The sequence below is a fragment of the Rhyacophila brunnea genome, unplaced genomic scaffold (assembly GCF_057557595.1).
Source record: "Rhyacophila brunnea isolate RB1 unplaced genomic scaffold, BYU_Rbru_1.0 scaffold_13, whole genome shotgun sequence".
Taxonomy (NCBI): Eukaryota; Metazoa; Arthropoda; class Insecta; order Trichoptera; family Rhyacophilidae; genus Rhyacophila; species Rhyacophila brunnea.
The window spans coordinates 7,573,090-7,592,746 of NW_028232785.1; the positions used below are offsets into that span (position 1 = coordinate 7,573,090).

The 19,657-nt window shown below is 38.6% G+C and overlaps 1 protein-coding gene across 1 annotated transcript in view; it reads right to left on the reverse strand.

The window, feature by feature from the left end:
• Positions 1-7,865: 7,865 nt before the first annotated feature.
• The window catches only part of LOC147076328 (uncharacterized), a 39,339-nt gene continuing 27,547 nt past the window's right edge, over positions 7,866-19,657 (reverse strand). Inside the window, exons 5-11 of the mRNA XM_085941716.1 lie at positions 19,144-19,294; positions 18,812-18,957; positions 17,597-17,711; positions 15,672-15,760; positions 14,870-15,058; positions 14,559-14,675; positions 7,866-13,454 (exon numbers count right to left, since the gene is read on the reverse strand). Of these exons, the coding sequence (XP_085797842.1) occupies positions 8,001-13,454; positions 14,559-14,675; positions 14,870-15,058; positions 15,672-15,760; positions 17,597-17,711; positions 18,812-18,957; positions 19,144-19,294 (6,261 nt within the window). The 3' untranslated portion in view covers positions 7,866-8,000. The remainder of the gene's footprint in view (positions 13,455-14,558; positions 14,676-14,869; positions 15,059-15,671; positions 15,761-17,596; positions 17,712-18,811; positions 18,958-19,143; positions 19,295-19,657) is intronic.

The window sequence follows — 19,657 nt, forward strand, 5'->3', positions numbered from 1 at the left end:
TAAAGTATTTGGTAAGTAATTATTATTATATGCTTTAACTTGGTGTAACTCTGCTTTATAAAGTTTATATAAAGTAAAGTTACTTCCCTACTTTATAAATCACCATTACTGTGGAACCGGTGGGCAGCAGATATAAAAAGGTTGACTACCCCTGATCTAAATGCTTATATTGTTATTTTACATGATTATTCATCTAAACAAAGAGTTCATTATATAAATAACTCCTAAAGATTGTATTAGCAATCCAAGACATTGTTATCTTGATGCATCCGTTGAAAATCAATTACAATTTGCAATGCGAAATGACTTGCAGGTAATTTAATCATTAACCATCTCATGCTCTAATTTCACGAGCAAACTCGAAAACCTGAACTGACTATTATGAATACACGCAACAATTCAGATACCAATTTGATCGTCTTAACATTTATTTTGATTGGTTCATAATATACGTTGTGTTGCTAGTGTCGTAAAATATCTATTTGTCAGGTTGGTGGCTACGTTTCAGTCTTCCGTAATTTTTTTTAAACTTTAAATATCAATATGTGCATATTCAATAATTCATGAAACTGCCTCATTACGGCTTGTGGTTTTTGACAGACAAATGAATCTGCAATGTAAAACTAACTGAATCGTTAGCCTTAGTAGTCTTTTATGAGTTTCACCATTTACACTCCACCAATATAGAGAAGATTTTACTCAACAACTCTGATCAATGTAACATCTCCACACTGCGTAGATAGATCCAAATTCTCTGCCGTATGGCGATTTACCCTTTGACTCCATGTGAATTCTTTTGCATGTTTTAATATAAATATATTTTTTTATGTTAAATATTTAAAAATATATCTCGTTCTGCATAAATTTTTGTAACAATAAATATTTTAATTTACACAACTCTTAGTGAAGGAAAATCAATTAGACAAAACAATAGTGTACAGTGAATGAAAAATTAAATTACAATAAATCGTAATTCGAAATAAAAATTCGTAATTCAAAAATTCATACTTACTTATATTAAAAAAAAATCTTATTTTATACAAAATTTCAATTATTGTACATGCCAAGGGTAGGTATATAATATAACATTATAAAAATTAAGTAATCTTCATTCTTCGATAATATAATAAATTTGTATAAAAAACTCACCGATTTCGTTTGGATAAAAATTTTCAAAAAAAAAAAAAGAGAATTGATCCCATCGTTGATGATGATGCAGAACTGCCCGTGAGCCAAGCAGCGGAACGGAATATCGAATATTACACGGAAAGCTCGATAGAATAATATGCGTAGTTGGCGTGTTGAACCATTAGCCGGCTCTAACATCTAAACTCGCCTCGTCTGCCGCACAGCCATAAATCAAACCTTCCAAGAATATCGATCCAGTATGGCATATGAAAACCGCGCACATCTAACGAAATTCGCACGTAACCTTTGAAACGTATAGATATTTGGATGCGGCGAGCCGGTATAGGAATGACCAATTCGTAGGTGTTCGTATGCGTTCTAGCGTCTTCGACTCGCAGCCCGAGAAGCATGCAAATTGTCGATTGCAACAGTAGATGTTTTTTTCAAATTAAAAAGTCGCATTCGACTCCTTTTGGCAACGTGTGTTTTGTGAATAACGATGATGTCACATCGATGTATTCGACACATTGAAGGCGAGACGAGTTTTGATGTGAGAGCCGGCTTCAATAGTATTGAGTGAAACGATAATGTCAACATTTATAAAAATAGACTTTTTAAATTTATCTGACAAGTATATATACAGTCGAACTTGGTTATTACGAGGAAGATGGGACCGACTGAATTTACTCATTATAAGCAAGCATTACTCATTATATCAGAGAATAGGTATTTTTAAATGAGCGGTCACATAAAACAAAAAGTCGCAATTCAAACAAAAATACACAATTAGAATTTTTCCCCGAAACAAGCATGGCATTCATAAACTACAAAAGTTGTTTATTTTAATGAACACTGGTAGGTACCTACTGATTTCAGCTTGGATTTTTTAAATGAAGTTTCAACCATACTGCCGTACTAAGCACAGAGGCCGTAACTGACGTATTTAGGTATTTTCATGTTTTTAGATATTTAGATTCTGCAGAGTTTTTGTATAAGATCGGCGAATAAATCCAAGCTGTAACTACTATAGTTACGGAGAAATCAAGGGTTTTAATAGCCGTATCTACGGAGTTTGAGAAAAAAACTCGATAAATACTAAGCGATTCGGTTGTAACTATCATTTACTAAGGGATATTAGCCGTATCTGACATATATACGGCTAATATCAATACATAATATTAATAATTATAATGACATCAATCAAATTTTTACGGTATGTAAACAAATCTTAAACCAAAATTAACTATTAAAGGCAAATAAAATAAATAAAAAGTTCCCCAGTTTCAGCAGGAAAAATAAAATAATATGAAAGCTCAGATCTCCCACTTGCCTTAAATGCAGATACGGCCTCTGTGCTTAGTACGGCAGCATATGCGTGGATACTTTTTCAATATTGTCGGCGAAAACACCAATTAGGTACTTAACTAGTGTCATAAACGTAAACCGATCCCGGCGGCATCGGTCTACGGTCGGATTTTATTGCTTAGGATCGAAAATGTTTTTAAACGATCGACACATTAACAGTTTTAAGAAAATTTTTGACGATATTTTTGCTCGATATATATCCGATAAGTAGCTCGTCATAAAAGTGAATAAATGTATGGAGAAAATAATAAACTAAAATATCAACGAATGTTTCCTCATTGTATCCGAGATCTCGCTATGTCCGTGATCGTAATAACCAAGTTCGACTGTATATAGGTATGCATAATGCAATTCAATTATGATTTGGTTGTTTAGACGTCGATAGCTATTTGGGCCGTAATCACTGACACTGCAAACATCAACACATGCCGTCATTGACTGAGTAGATATCGTAACTATCATGGAAACTTTCATCCCACTTACCGATTAAATAAAATAATAATATATTTGTACAGAAAATTAGATAAACCAAATTTATTATATTTGATGATGGTGTAAAAGCCGAAATAACTATTGACCGACGACACGTCTTTGAGTATAAATTAATTATAGAATTATAGAAGCTTGTATTAAGCTGTTGGCTTTAACTATTGGTAGATTTACAAGAGCATTTCAATGAACATTCGATATTCGGTTCAATATTCAAAACGGATACACGCAACGAATGTTCATAAGGTATAAGTTTGGGAACCATTGGTTTACAGTATCAACAATATTTTTTTTTAATATACTTTGTTTAATTTTTAAGTATCAATATTCTACGCTGCGTAATATTAACGTAAGTCCTTTTCAATATAAACAAAACATAGTTAAGAGTCAATATTACGCAAGTGAATAATAGATCCGACGTCAAAGGGTCGTATGTCCATTTCGAATGCAGAAAATTCAACGTGGACATATGACGAGGATGTGAAAATTCTAAGTCATATTATGTGGACATATTATCAATTTAAAACTTGATCAATGAGAGCGTCAAAAGGTCGTATATCTATTAACCATGAAAAGTATTAACGTTATAACGAAAGAATCATTTGTACACCATCGTAGCAATATCGAAGGTTCTGATGACCGTAGAGAATGCAAAATATCGTATTCCAATATTCTGGATATAATATGAACACGATGATAAGAATTTAATGACAATATTAAAAGGTTGTATGTATTTAATGAATGAAAGAAATATATATCAGCGCATCTATTCTATACACAAGACTGCTTTCGGCCGCCACGGCAGCTATCTAGTGTAGGTTTGTATCGACGTATTAGCACTTATTGTAACAAATAAGTTAGCTGTAATTGTTACAATAAGTGCTATGTTTTAACAGCATCTCTTTTGGCTGTAGTAAATTTTAGAGCGAGATAGACAGTTTTGACTATTTAGACGGCTAAATTATTGTAATTGTTACAATAAGTGCCAATATATCCGTAGCGGCCGAAAGCAGTCTTGTTTATAGAATAGATGCGCTGATACTGACTACTGTCGATAAGACTGAGAATGAACAACATTTAGTCCGTTAATATAGAATATGTCACAATGTCCTATGTCCATAGTGAATACAAAGCATCGTAAGTCCGACACGGACTTATTGCCATTGTACAAAGCATTTAATGCCAATGTTAAAATATCGTATGTGCATCGTGAATGCAATACATCCTAACTTCTTTTTGTACAATGTGAATGAAAAATATGTCAAAATGTTATATGTCCGTAGCGAATGGAAAGCGTTGTAAAATCCGACATGGATTTATTGCCATTGTACAAAGCATTTAATGCCAATGTCAACATAAAGTCGAATACGGACCGGCGGCGAAGGGTGGAGATAGGCTGTTAAGATTCAACATAAATAGTCCACAATAAACTTTGTCAGTCAAACGTATTTGTTTTCATTGAACTAAGAATACAATTTGCAGATGGTGCTGGTTAGTTTTTAAAATTCAATTAAACACTGCCTAAACCGTAATATAATCGTTTAGCTATGCTATGGACGATCCGATAGAAATAGTGCATGGTTTTTCAGTCAAACTTATTTGTTTTTGTTGAATTAAGAAATTAAAATATCTAAAATTATGTATGGTTTAACCGGTTAAGTGCCCAGAGCGTCTTTGGACGCCTTAATTACACCGATTCTTATGTTAATTACTATCAATTAACTAACTGCGGCATAGAAAGGATTAATGACATAATTTTAGATATTTTATATTTTTCAACTATTATCTACTACGGCTTGAATTAGGCAGCGTTTAATTTAATTTAAAAAAACTAACAAACACCATCTAAACATTGTGGTCTTGGTTCAATAAAAACAAATACGTTTGACTGACAAAGTTTAGCGTGCACTATTTATATCAGACCCTAACAGTCTATTTCCAAGATTCATCACCGATACGGACATACAACCTTTTGGTTTATTTTAAAAAAAGATACAACAATATTGCGACTTAATAAAAAATAAATATTTTATAAATAATATAAAAAAAAAACAAACAAAAATTCAATTTCTTATGTTCTATATTATTATTGTGATTGGAGTAAAATGAAATTTATTATTAATTTTCTATTATAGCAACATCGCTATTAACTATTTTTTAAATTACAATTATTTTACAATAATTTAATATATATTATAAATACATATATATGTTAAAAATTAATATATATCTAAAATAATAAATTACTTAGGAATTAGATTAAATCTATCTAAATTGATTGGTGTTTGTGATTAATTAGTAAAATATTTTATATATTATATTATAAATATTTATTTCAAATATACTTTTATTATAGTTACAAGCAAAAATAACGTAATAATAGATTGTACAACGTACATCTTTTTAACCTTGTACGTACGTGATGAGAAAATCAAATGATAGATATGAAGTTGCGGGTGAAATAATGATGTCGGAATCCGAAAACGGCGGTGTTGTTCTCAATTTTGATTTAAGCCGGCGGTGGGTGCGTAAATTATATTTACAACATTTTGACAGCGTTAAGTTGTTTATATTTTAAGTGACAGATCCAATTAAACGCGTCGATGCCGGGATGGGAATTGGTCAATCACATGATAAACCCATACGAATTAATACCCCGTTTACAAGTGCATGGATTTACTGCTGACAGAACGTATTATCGCGGCCATAACAAGAAAATGCACGTGTAAACACGTATTATCTTGCAAGGTTGTATCAAGAGTTGTGCGATACATGTGGCGAACCTGATGGAAAAATACGAACTATTAGTGAAATAGTACCATACAATGACAACAATGCATCTCGCTTACGATTGAAGAATGAGATTGGCGAGACAGTCAGCACTTTTACGTGTAAACAGTTATCATGATAATTTAATTTACACACTATTGGTAACAAGCCTTCGATATGTGGCCGTATAGATCAGGTGGACATTGGTCAATCACATCCGAATAAAATAAAATTAACCAACCACGAAGAAGCATGCGTGACCTCGTCGTGTTAATTGATTTGTATTGCATCACTCACGGTATGCCGCAGGAGTGAGTGAAAGAGAAGATATGAATCCCCGCTTTTGACTGAGGCTAATATGTTCCCCTTACTGTGGACATGCCTGGTGTAGACATATCTTTTAAATTCCTTGAACTGACAAATGTTGACATCATCAAACGAATGAGAAGGCAAAAGTACAGGATACTCATTACTCATTATCCAAAGAAATATCAACGGAAAACATAGCAAAGGACGACTGCGTTTCTTGGCTTAGTTATTTCAATTCGGTATACAGTAGAACCTCGATATAACGGACTAATGTGTGTAAGGGGTGTCAATTAAAGCCGAAAGTCTGTTATATAAAAACACAAACAAAATCCTGTTTATTCGTCTTCGGATGATATATCCAGACACACCCGTTGTGGAGTGACATTAATGTTCAATGTTGACACGCTTGCCATCGCTAATCCTGCTTTGAAAAAATCAATTTGCTGTCTTTTTATAATCGACTCTAAAACTATGAAAATGCATGTAATATAGTTGAATTTCGTTATCGAATAGTCAATAAATGGTATTAGATCGTCGAGATGCGATCTTATCATTGATTGTTTCTTATTCCACACTATCTTCATTTTCCAAGACCATAACTTCATCTGCTGTTTCACTTTCGGTCTTGATGTGATACCTGGGGTGACCTAAATCTACTCGTAATCATTATAAACTTATTGAATGGAGTAATAAATGCATCCATTCATTTCGAGTAAACAAATTAAACTGCTGTGCAGCTGTGTGAATTAGCGGACAGCGATGCAAACATCAGTGCTACGTTCAGTCTACAATCAGGACGGCATTATGACTCGAATTCGAGTGCGAGAAGTATGACGTGATTATCATGCGTAGAACATTGTTTACAAGCGGTGACACTTGGATTTAAACTTGTATAAAATTAATAGGATGTTTTTAACGATTTTCACATTTGACCTGATATTTTGTCTGTTATATTGATGTTCTACTGTATTTACAGCTATCTAAATGGAAATGGTTGGAGCAATATTCGATGAGAGTATCACTCGTATTACTGGACGAATCCCGTTGGCGAACGGTAAGAGGTACAAAACGACCTTAAATGGCCGCTGGATTAGTGAATTGATTATATTTGACAGAAATACATCACAAAGCAAAACCGAGTATTGAGAAGAATGGATAAAATGAGAGAAAGAGGACATGGCATTTAATTATCATCGTTCCGATAATTTTGTTATCCGAAGCATACAAATCTATTGTTGTGCTTCAGTGTATTGAATTGAGATTGTTTGGAATGATTGACGTTTACGGATAGCTTACGGTGTCTCTGTGCACAATTATGGCATTAAATTCAGAATTTTATTGTCAGTGTCTCGTCAGCAGGAGTTAATCCGTGATGAAATTACAAATTGGGAAATCAAAATTAGTTGCAGGATGCTATACTAAGGATGCCAAGGCTGTAGAAAACCCTCATACGGCCAAAATTGATTTAGGTCTTGAGCCTTAGAAAAGACCAGAAGATGGGTATCGTTGCGTAGGGATTTCGGAGCTGTACACGAGAAAGATGACACGCGGGGAGAAGGTACCATCACAAGCTGAACATGTTGGACGATAATCCCTAGAATCGGTTGGGGAGGCAATGTCTAATTGATCGAAAACAACCTATCGCTAAAGAGGTTCTTCTTTAACATACCAGAAGTGAATAAGGGTCTGAAGACTGCAGCGTTTGTACCATGTAAAAAAAAGCGACACACCTAAAAACGGAAGGAGCTTGCGGTAGATAGAGGAGTGTGGAGGAGCATCTGAGACTCACATTGGATTCTGGTGCTTATCCCGACTTCCGCCTTTTCGGATTTCCGACATCGTTAAATAGAAAGTGAACACAATGCTTATTAAGTGACTTACACAGATACAAAACATCAGCTGGATTAAACAAAACAAAACAACGTTGAAACATAAGACATTCACTCGTCGCCCGTTTCCATGGTGACCGACATCAACAGCGAAGAGCTGGAAGAAACTTCGCACTCATCCGACTGGCTGACGTCTTCAGAGACGGAGCCGAGTGACGCGACACTCTCCATCGAGGCCTGTCCGCCGAAGCGTATGTGATCTAGCTCCTCATCGCTAACGTTCAACGCATACAGGGAATCTCTGGCTAATTTGCCGATAGTTCCGCCCCCGACGGGTGATCTTGAGCCGACGGGGGTCACGTTGGGGTTCAAGGAGCGAGGACTGGACGTCTCCGGAAGGCTGCCGCAGCGCAATGGTAAATTTTTACTGTCATGCGAAGACTTCTTCGACGGGATCGGATGCGTCCTATCATAGTTCGGATAAGGCTTCTTCTTCCGCATGTCGGGTATGTCTTTCGGACTGGTCGTGCCTCCGTTGTTTTCAATTTTTTTCTTCAAAATCGACACCGGTTTGAAGGAGTTGTCGCTTTTTGACATGTTATTTTCGGACGTATCATCTTTTGTCGTGTCGCTTTCACTTTTTGAGGGCAAAAACACGTCATCGAAAGTTACATCTTGCGCGATATTAACGAACGCTTCTACACAAGTGTCGGTGGATTTAAATGATTCAGATATCGTACACGCGTCGACCGCCGTAGCAATCTCAATCGGCACGTTCTTATCGACGATTTCGCCTACGCGTACGTCGACTAAATTTAGAATGTTTTCATGCGTCGACAGCGGACTGGATTCGTCAACGATAATAGCGACGTCAATTGTTTTCTGTTCTAAATTTAAATTAGTCGACCCGCTGTCTTGGTCCAAAATGTCCGCCAAGGCGTCTTTGGCCTGATCTATAAAGTTGGGCGTTAACATGACACTTTCGGATACTAAAACTGAAGGATTGTCAACATTTTGAAATTCTTCCGCGCGCACCACTTCTATACTAGAAGCATCTACGTTGAACACTTCTACAGGTTTTAAAACGTCTTCCCCAGTTTCTAAATTAACTTTTAATAATTGTTCGCCAATTTTAGATGAAACGTCAATGTTGGGTGACAAATCAACACTAAACGATTCTTCAATTAATTTAGACATTTCACCAACATTTGATGAAATATTAGATTTATGATTTTCGCTAGCAACATTGACAGAAACTTCAGATAATTTGCCAACATTTGATATCTCATTTTTAAACAGTTCGTCAACATTAGATGACACCTTCAATTCATCATTTTCGCTAGCTATATTCAAAATTGGATTCGTACCTTTTTGAATCGACGTATTAAGTACTTTTGAATCTAAAATATCAACATCCATTGCGACTATCTTTTGTTCAAGTATAACATCACCCGTCTCCGAGTCTTTCTCGTTGTCATCCAATTTTCCGAATAGCTTAGAGATAAATTCATCCTGATGGTGATTCTCCAAGATGGCTGCCATACCGAGAACAGATCGATTTTCCAACAGCTCCTTCGCCAAAGTCTGCGTATTACTCATGCTCGGCGTCAGAGTATTTTCCGGGCTGATGTTCTCCTTGATTCTCCTGATGATTTTACTCGGCAGGTTGTCAACGGAGGGCCCCGTTTCGGGGCTCAGTTGCCTCTCGCCAGTTTGCGCCTTATTTTCGAGGCCCATCGACCGTTTCAAGACTGAGGAATACGCATTTTTGTTTTTCTGCTGAAAGTCGGACGGCCGAATCGCCATATTCTGACTGAGATCAATTGTCATTTCTTTGTTTAACGACGCAGCGTCGCTTTGTACTATGTCCGCCTTTTGAACAACGACGGCGTTTTTAATATCACAACTGCCGTCGTCACTCGTTTCTGCCATTTTATCACAGTGCCCTTTGTCGACAACGAGAAATGAATCGGCAGATTCTTTCCGTTGACCCGATGATTCGTCTCCCGTACGAGTCGTTTTATCACCGATTCCACTCGTTTCTTCAGGATTCGAATCACCCGTTTTCGCATTAAAATCTTGAACACCCTCGTTTTTCTCTAATATATGTTCACATATATCTAAATTGGTAACATCACAAATACCAACGGCTTCCTGCACCACCCCCGCATCTGATTCTCTCAAATCTGGCCCTAAATTTGTACTATCACTTGGTAAAACTCCATCATTTGTACTATGGCAATTATCTTGTCTATTATCAACAATAGACCGCCTCTCTATACAGATATCCGTGGCAACGGATATAATATTGTCTATGAAACTAGATATACGCTCCCCGTCCTCTGGCAGTAGACAAAATTTGCCAGACTGTAAATCGACCGGGACAGCTTGAACACTGTTATTGTCACAATTAACAATTGAAAATTGCGTAGATTCAGTTTTAATGTCACTGTTTGGTTCTACAGTAGATGCGACGTCAATAATTACATCTGCGGTAACTTTTTCACAAACCGTAAACGGTAAAATATCACACTGTACAGTTGAGACTTGTGTATTTAATACACTTTCCAGTCTTACGTCAGAAGCTGCGTTAATATTAGCGTTAATATTTACATTTACATCACAAATTACACTTAAAACTTGCGTATTATCTAGTATTATGTCTCTATCTAGTTGCACAACAGATGTAGCGTCAGTGTTAATGTTTTCATCACAATGTACAGTTACGCATTCCGGCTGCACGACAGTTAATACGCAAACATCGGCGGCATCACTAGTTATATTTTCACAATCCGAAACGTTAGATATTACGACCGGTTTGTTAATATCACAATTCTCTGTTAAAACTTCAATTGTTTCATCACTTTGCGTCAATAGTGCGTCGTTGACTTCATCGAGTTCGTTCTGCATGTTGAGTTGACTAATCAAAAGCCGCCGGTGCAAATCGGAGCCGCCCAATGCCAACGTTGGATTGAAAACGATATCACACTCCTCCGTACTCGTTCTCGACGACACGATGCTCGATTCTTTAATGTCGTTCTTCACCGCAGCCTGTTCTTCACTACTAAACGGAACATCACCGTCACCTTGTAAATTAGGTGACACCCCGCTACCGCCACCCGCCAATCTATTCTCGAGAACGATTTCGGTTGTGACAACAGCTTTCGTGTCTATAGACGGAATGTCGCCGATCGCCAACCTTTCCAGAACGTAATTCGGATCCTTAATCAAAATATTTTGTGGAATAATTTCAATGTTCCTTCCGAAACCATACTGATTTAAGTTTATCCTCTCGTCATATTCGCGTAATAGCAAATCGGTATCAGAACGCATCCTAGAACGCGGCGTACTGTCATCAGTATCGATCTGACGCTCTAGCAGTGGCGGCGAAGAATCGTGTTCAGCCTTTGACGTCAATTCTACGTCAAATATACACTGTTGTAATAATTCAGATGCGATATTTCCACGCGGTGATATCGCCGTATTTTCTGGAACCGCTTCGAGAGGCACGTTAAAGATCTGCCGTTCCAATAACTCAGAACAAGATTCGCTAGGAGTTATAGCGGTGTCGGCTATACCAGCCAAATCATCAATCGAAAGGCTTTTATCGTCATCCATCAAATTGTCCTTCTGCACGATCCTCTCGACCGTTTTCTTGGCGTCATCTTTACGGACGACAGGTTCCTCAACGTCATTTCTGCCTTCTGCCAAACGTAGAGTATATTCCGCCGACACCGAACTGCTGTAAAACGAATCTAAATTCGTATCTTGCGACGCTGTAGATTCAAAACTTTCACCGAAACGTTTTAACTTATCGACAGTAGCCGTAACAACTGGAACGACATTCTTAGTGACTGCAGAATTTGTGTTAGAACTGCCGCCGAGACCCCATGACCAGAATGAATTGGTGTTGGACCCTTGAGAATCTCGTCTGACACTCGCCACGGTGCCGCCAATATCTGTACTCCTTTTTTCTACAGTACTACTACTATCTGTACTTCGTGAAAACAAACTTCCGGGATGTTGAAATATACTTAATAGCTTCTCAAGATTCGTTGGGGGTTTTACTGGTTCAATTATGCTCTCGATTGCGTCAGCTTTCGGGTGAAAAGGCACTGGATTCGGGTTGTACGGGGCAACCCAGCTGATCTTTCTACTGCGAGCTGTGTTCTTGGGGCTAGAATTAGTCGGCAATTCCAGTAGAACGCTTCTACTCTTATCGCAATCGGTTAAGGTATTGTCGGAGGAGTATGTAGCGGTATTTTCGGCAGAGTCTGTCCCCGCCGTGATCGGAGAAGAAAATATGTTTGACCGAAGGTTTGATCCGCTCGTCAGAGTCCCTTCGTTTGAAGATATCGATTCGTTTCGGACCAGTTTGGATTCGAATCCGCTGTCCACGTTGGAGTGGCACGATTCCGACGGTAATTTGTCATCGGTGGTGAAATTAAATACGTTGTTACCATTGGTGCTTTTCAGGGAATCCACCGAGCTGACGCTAGCTTCTAAGCTGGTCACCGAACCGTGTAATTTAAGATGTTTTCCGAACATATTGGGCGAGACACTTTCGTTTGACGAAACTGACGAATTTAACTGATTCGAATACTGCGATATAGACACGGCTTCGAAGGTACTGGACTCCATGCTACTTTCGTTAGAAGAAGCCGATAAAATCGAACGTCTGGTTTCACTTTTGCTAAAATCAGCAGTCTCGTAATTAAAATTATCACTCTTTTTATCGTTTTTTATGAAAACTGACCCGCCGTCTTCCGTTTTATTGAAGTCGGTAACTTCAACGGTGGGACGTGCAGGAGTGACAACAGTTTCTTCGAAATCGTGCATCATGACACGGGAGATTTCCGAATCAGGACTGTCGAGAGAAGAAGAAAATTTCACAGAGCTCTCTGCAGTCCCGAGGGCCTGCACGTTTTTTACGACACTCTCCTGTGCTAAAAGAGCCTCTTGTATTTTTATCGTCGCCATATCTTGCGTATTTCCGCAAACCGATGCGGATTTTCTCAACACGTTCCCATCGGGTATTTTATCACTTAAATTGTCATCGCTTTTTGACGAGTTCACACACTGGCAGAGATTCCGCGTCAAATCATCCGTGCTGCGCGACTTGCAGCAAACGCACAACTCTGCGACGTCAATCCTCGAACCCACGTTCGTGAAAATCTCCGGGTCACTTCTATTACAGTCGCTTGTGAGATTAACGTTACGTATTACGCTGAATCTGTTGCTTTTTTGTTCTTTATTGTCCACAACCCGTGAGACTTTAAAACGGCTGGATTTCGACGGGCTAGGGACCGGACTGCCGGCGGGTGAAGGTATCGGGCTCGGCAACGGTGATCTCAGTGGCCTGCTCTGGCTCCTGGGCGGTGATAGGTGGGTCGGCGTTAATATTTCAGGTATCGGTGTTCTCGTAGCTTGAAGGGTTTGACAGGTGAGGCTGATCTTTCGTGCGAGAGGTGCCGCGGGGGAGTCCAGGTTTCGCTTGCAGGCCGCACGGATTTCAGCCAATAGCCTCGTCTCTTCGATCGGGTGGCGGTCGTCGGATGTTCCGTTCTGAAAATCAAAACAGTAACAAATGTTAGTTTTAGCATTGCTACATGTATCAGTACATATTCTTGTGAATACCAATCGCTCTCACTGGAAGCAATGTCACTGAAAGTAAATCGATTTGAGTACTTTTGTAGTGGGTGCAAACATTAACTAAACGTTTCCTAGAGGTGGGGGCCAAGGTTCGAAACCCCTCGTCTATTATCATCATCATCATGAATCGCGTTCGATCCACTGAAGGTCTTTCCTAGCTCCCTCCACTCTTCTCGGTCCCTAATTCTTTGCTGCCACGTACACCCACCGAACTTTATGAGTTCGTCTATCCTGTAGGTTTTAGGGCGTCCTTGTGGGCATTTAGTGCCCCTCAGGTACAACTGTATAACAGCAGTTGTCCACTCGCCGAGCAACATGTCCAACCCATTGCCATTGCAATCCCTACCACATCATGTACTCTTGTCTGCTTCCTTGTCCATCGGTTACTTTTGCGATCTTTATGCTATATGCTCAACATGCACCTTTCCATGCAACGCTACTTGTAATTTTTGCATTACTCTTAGATTAAGAGTTCATGTTTCACATGCATACGTGAGAACACTTTACTCTTAACCGCGGAGCATTTAATTACCACATTTACATAACATACTAATTATATCTAATGGCCCCCTAATGAGGGCACAACAGCTGTGCCGTCAGCGGTGAATGAGAAGACACAATGGGAGGTCACTTTTAAAGATACTATTCAGGCGCCCAAATGCACTCCACACCAGTTTGGTTCTGTGAGCAATGAAATCGGATATCGATGGCGAAGATTCCTAACCCTCTATGTGAAATTTTATCGATTTCAACTACATATTATATGGTATTAAAAAATCAACAAAAATTCAATGGATATGTTTGATTTTGTCAAAGAGAGATTAAGCTCAGTTTTTTTTTTTTTTAATAAAACACCTATGTCAAATCATATCCACCGTAGTCGGCTGAACAAACCCAGGTTTTTATCTTTTTCTATAAAATCATATATTCGGACTAAGTAGATTTATGATCTTCACGGTCGATATGCAGAATAGAGAAACAAATTTTAAACGATCAAATATATTATAGATGGCTTACTGGTGGCGTTGGCGCGTCGTCGAGGTCTATCCTGGTGATGCCGCGGTTGTTCCGCAGAGCAGTGGCAAGCGCCAAGAGTCCTGCCACCTGCAGACGGTTGTCACGAAGATCTATCCTCTGGAAGAAGAAACATATCACAAAATATTATATCAATTTGTTTTAATTAAATCTCGCATTCTAATTGAAGCATTGCATGCGTAATTGTTATCACATTCAAATAAATTCAATAAAAGTTTTAATAATGTTCCACTGAATTTGGAATCCAAACGGACGGCGTTGGGGTAGTTGAAAAAAACATGTGTTCAACGCACCTGAATGACGGGGTTATCTTCAATGACTTCCGCGAGGGCGACGGCAGCCTCGGCCCCCAGCCTGGCGCTCTGCATGCCCAGCGACAGCAGAGAACGGTTCTTCTGAAGGGCGCCCTTTATCCGGTTCACTGTCTCGCCCCCCAGGGGGTTTTGGCCGACGTTCAACACCTCCAGCGACCGACATCGCGTCTGTAACAACAAAAAAGGATAGTCGCAATATACTTCTATACTAATAATAAAATTGGAGTGTCCCGTGTGTTTGTTCGGTTATAACTCAAAAACTACTGGACCAATACTTATGTAGTTGACTTTAGATAATAGAAAATTGTATCTGAAATGCGTCTGCGATGGTCAATTGGTAACGTATCGGCTTACAAAGTCTCCAAGATCTCAGGTACATATACCGGTTTTGAAAAATTAACATGTTTTTGTTGTTATTTATTTAACACGTTAAAAAAATTAATCTGTTAAGAAACCTCTTTGTTAGAGGACTAAGATCCATATCATATTGTACAACCGATGCAGGGAAATGTGAAGGTCCCACTGTTGAAGCAATGAGATGTGGTAAATAGTGCATGGTGCAAGCGATGTTTCAACACCTAGCTATGGTGAATACGTCTGCAGAGTCCTTACTGCACATTCCCGCCGATTACCGTACAGCAACTCGTTGCTTCCATGGCGGGACAATATAATTTCCTCGCATCGATTCCAGGCAATTTGTGAAAGTGATTGACAAAATGAATAGGTCAACAGGGCAGATGGTCAGAATGAGCTATTGGTCCATGATAATGGTTTAACTCACGAGTGCCTTGCTGAAGTGTTGTCCGCTGTTCCTCGTGAGGTTGTTGTTCCAGACTATCAGCACCGCCAGACCCCTCTCTTGGATGGAACCTGCAACAAAACATTATCACAACAATTAATATCAAAGACGTCGAGGAAAAACATTCTTCTCTCCATTATCGTAGTACAGGGCAAAGCACGTCATGAGATTTCTCTCGTTCCAGCGCCTCTTGCCATGAGTGCGTAACTCCAGTATCAGCTAATGCAGGGGGGGCAAACTTTTTGGATGGAGGGCCAAATTCAAGAATCCAAAATGAGCGGCGGGCCGCAAGTAAAATACACTTTTTAGATATACACTATTTATTATCACGAAAAATAAACATTACAAAAAAATTTATGAGAAAAATGAAACTGTTGTACATTTTGTAACATTTTTTAAAATTCAGGTGTTAATTTTGTAGTTGATATTCTCAAAACTGTTTGTAAATGGGCATCGGAGATATTTGATCGTATAGAATTTTTATTGAGGTTCATGATCAAAAATGTTTGTTCACATATTATATAGGTTGATCCAAAAATAACAAACATTTTTCTTGCATAATCTTTAAGTTGGTCGAATTCGTCTGAATTAAGGGCATTGTAAAATTTGGAGATTTCTTCACGACGATACGATTCTCTTAAATCAGTGTCACACTGTAGATCAATAATTTCAAGTTGTAGCTCTGTTGGTACACTATCAATATCTATTGAAAATGGATTGCGTACTATTGCTAAACTTGTCACCAAATCTTTGTGAAAAATCGTCATTCAGAGCTTTAAAAATTTTACCATATTCTTCAAATTTATGTTCTGGTATATTCAGCAACTTAAAAGTTGGAAAGTGGTCCTCGTTATTATTCGATATTTGTCGAAGGAATAACTTGAGTTTTAATTGAAATCCATTCAAACTTTTTACCATATCATGGGCATATATTTTTTTTCCTTGCAACGCAGAGTTAAAAGTATTTAAATGTGTCATGATGTTCAACGTAGAAAATAGTGGTTACATAGTGTGAGACGAGACGCAAGGAAGACGTACTGAGATAATACATTTACGAAACAACAAATTCTTCAAATTTTAATCTATTGTAAATATTTTTTTAAAAAATTATAAAAAAGTTATTCGTAATATGAAGTACAACAATTAATGATGGCGGGCCGCAAAAAAATACCCGGCGGGCCACAGTTTGCCCCCCCCCTGAGCTAATGTATTTCAATAGCGGCTCACTGATAGCAGAACTGGAATCTCTCAGTTTCAAAACTTCCACGACCGAAACCGAAGAGACGCGACATGCTAGTCTCTCAGTTTCCAGTCACCCATAAAACAGCGGTACCAATATCAATAGATTCGAATAAAAAATCATATTTTCTTACCGATATTGGTAGCACTGAAGTCAACTAAAAGACATCAAAAGTTCAAGATGGGCGAACCGATTTTTAATTTAAAATTTGTGGCAGAAGTTGAGAAATACTCCTGCCTGTATAATTACAGGCTGCCAGAATATTCTCGTAAAGATATTACGGAACAAGCTTAGAATGAAGTAGAAAAGACAATGGGTTTTCACAGTTTGAGGTTATGAGATTATTAGGTTTCAGTAGAGTCATGTGCGAAGCATCAGTCACTGGCCAGTTTATGAGTTCCGTCACAAATGAGTTTGTCAGATTTTAGTTTCTACGTGAGCGGATGGCCTATAATGTGTACAGCTCAGTTCTTAAGTGCTAGAAATTGGTACCTGCCTCTTTAGACCCTCAGAGGAGACAAATGGGGACAATTTAGGGGTGTGACACTACTCTCACTGTTAATAGAGGACCCCAGGTAAGCGGCACTTACCCCTAAGTGTTAATTATTATTGTCTATGAAATTAGCTTGGCGTTTTGAAGTTTGAAATAATATTCAGAGTAACCGACCTGAGCTGGCTGACTGCGGCGAGGACATGGGCGAATCCGTACTGGACCCGCTGGATGGAGAATTCAAGGCGGACTGTTCGGCCAGGGCTTCCGCTATCGATTCGATGCCGGAATCCTGAAACGTGAACCATTACCAAACATATAAAAATTGGCCTAATAGACTTTAACCCACGGTGTAGTCGATACGAGTGACCGTATCCGATGCTGTGTTTCTGTGTTCGAATCTGTTAAAATATACAAGTTATTTTTTAAATACACATTAGGTTGGTCAAAAAATTCTGTTAATACAATGTCCAATGTTCAATGGAAACAAATAACTATGAAGCATCGAATTTTTGCTGATTGGGCTTTAGTGCGACTTAAAACGGACCCATTATTTCATGAAAAAATCATCTTCAGCAATGAAGCTAATTTTTAAATGGCTTCATAAATTGTCGCATTCAGAATAATGAAAACCTACATGCTATTCTTGAAACACCTTTACATTAACAACGATTAACAATTTGGTGTGGTTTACGGTCTGGAGGTGTAATGAGCATGTAATTTTTTTGAAAACGAAAATGGCAATGCGGTTACTGTCAATGGAGAACACTACAGAAATATGTTGACTGATTTTTACTAGCATGATATGTGGTTCCAACAGGATGGTGCACAGCTCGTGACACAATCAACTTATTGAGAGTTAAATTAAAAATATATATCTCTTATATGGTAACCATGGCCCTCACAAGGGAAGGGCTGACAGGACTCAAGCCTGGGGGCCCGGCGTGGCAGGTCAACCAGTTAAGTGAGATAAACACACACCACAAATTTGCTCTAATAGTAAATTAGAGTAGAATTTACTATATAATTACTTTTAGTGCTTCCTGACTAATATAAATGACTATTCATCTAACATGCCGAAGGGTCCCATGTTACTTGGCTATCACAAAAGGGGGTCACGATCAATGCTTCATTATATGATGAGTATCGGCTGAATGCCGACAATTCGAGCGGATTTATTTTAAAATACCAAAAATCGCTAAAAATACACAGAACCCTGGAATTCCGCGGAATATCATTAAGAAAACACTGCCCTTAACCGTAGTGATAGGTTGGGGGGCCACCAAATATCGTGGCCTAGGGGGCCATGATGGTAACCATATATAATTAGGTTAGTTTGGTTGACAAAATTCATAGCCCTAAGTAAATAATCTATTGTCTATGGCCACGTACCTGTATATCATTATTACTGACGTCCAGCAACTGAAGTGAGGAATTCCCCTTGAGCATGCTGGCGAGGCACTGCGCGTCTTCGGCTCTCAATTCATTGTCCCCGAGGTGCAGCTCCCGAACCGACTTATTCTGTTTTAGGTATCCGGCTAAAAAGAAATAAGCAACATAACATTATCGATTAAGGCAGATGACTGTCAAAATGTGGCTAATCTGAGCGTAAAACACTGTGACACTTGACGTAATAGCATGATGTAACCGGTGTAGTGGGAAATCCATATCTCCCTTTTGAAACGGTACATTTTTTTAAAATATAACTGTTTATAATATCCTACCGAGACATAATAGAGGCCTCCCGGCGAGCTTGGATCTCTGCAGATGCAGGCAACGCAGATTGCAGGGGTTCCGCAGCGACCGACCCAGCGCAGGGGCCGTGTTCTCCGCCAGCGACGTCTCGCAAGCCTTCAGCTGCTCCAAGCACTGAGACTGTGAGACAAAACAAACAAGAAGTGTTCAATCATTGGGGCAATAACGAGACATAAGCTGATAAATAGGGCTAATCATGAGACATGCGTTGATTGATTGAGGCAGTAATGAGACAAACGTCAAATAAATATGAAACAAGAATTAATTAACTAGCCTACTACTATACTATTTTTTTTTATTGATACGAATCTTGGCCGCCATTAATTGCGCAGATTGCGATGTCTTCTACTGTGTTTATATTGTTTCGTAAATTTAATCATCATTAACGTAATTATTTCCGACTACTCCTTCACGAAGCCTAATGCATAGTTTTCTCTCGCTCAGCGTTGTTCTAACTACGTCATATTTTCTGTCAGAACTATC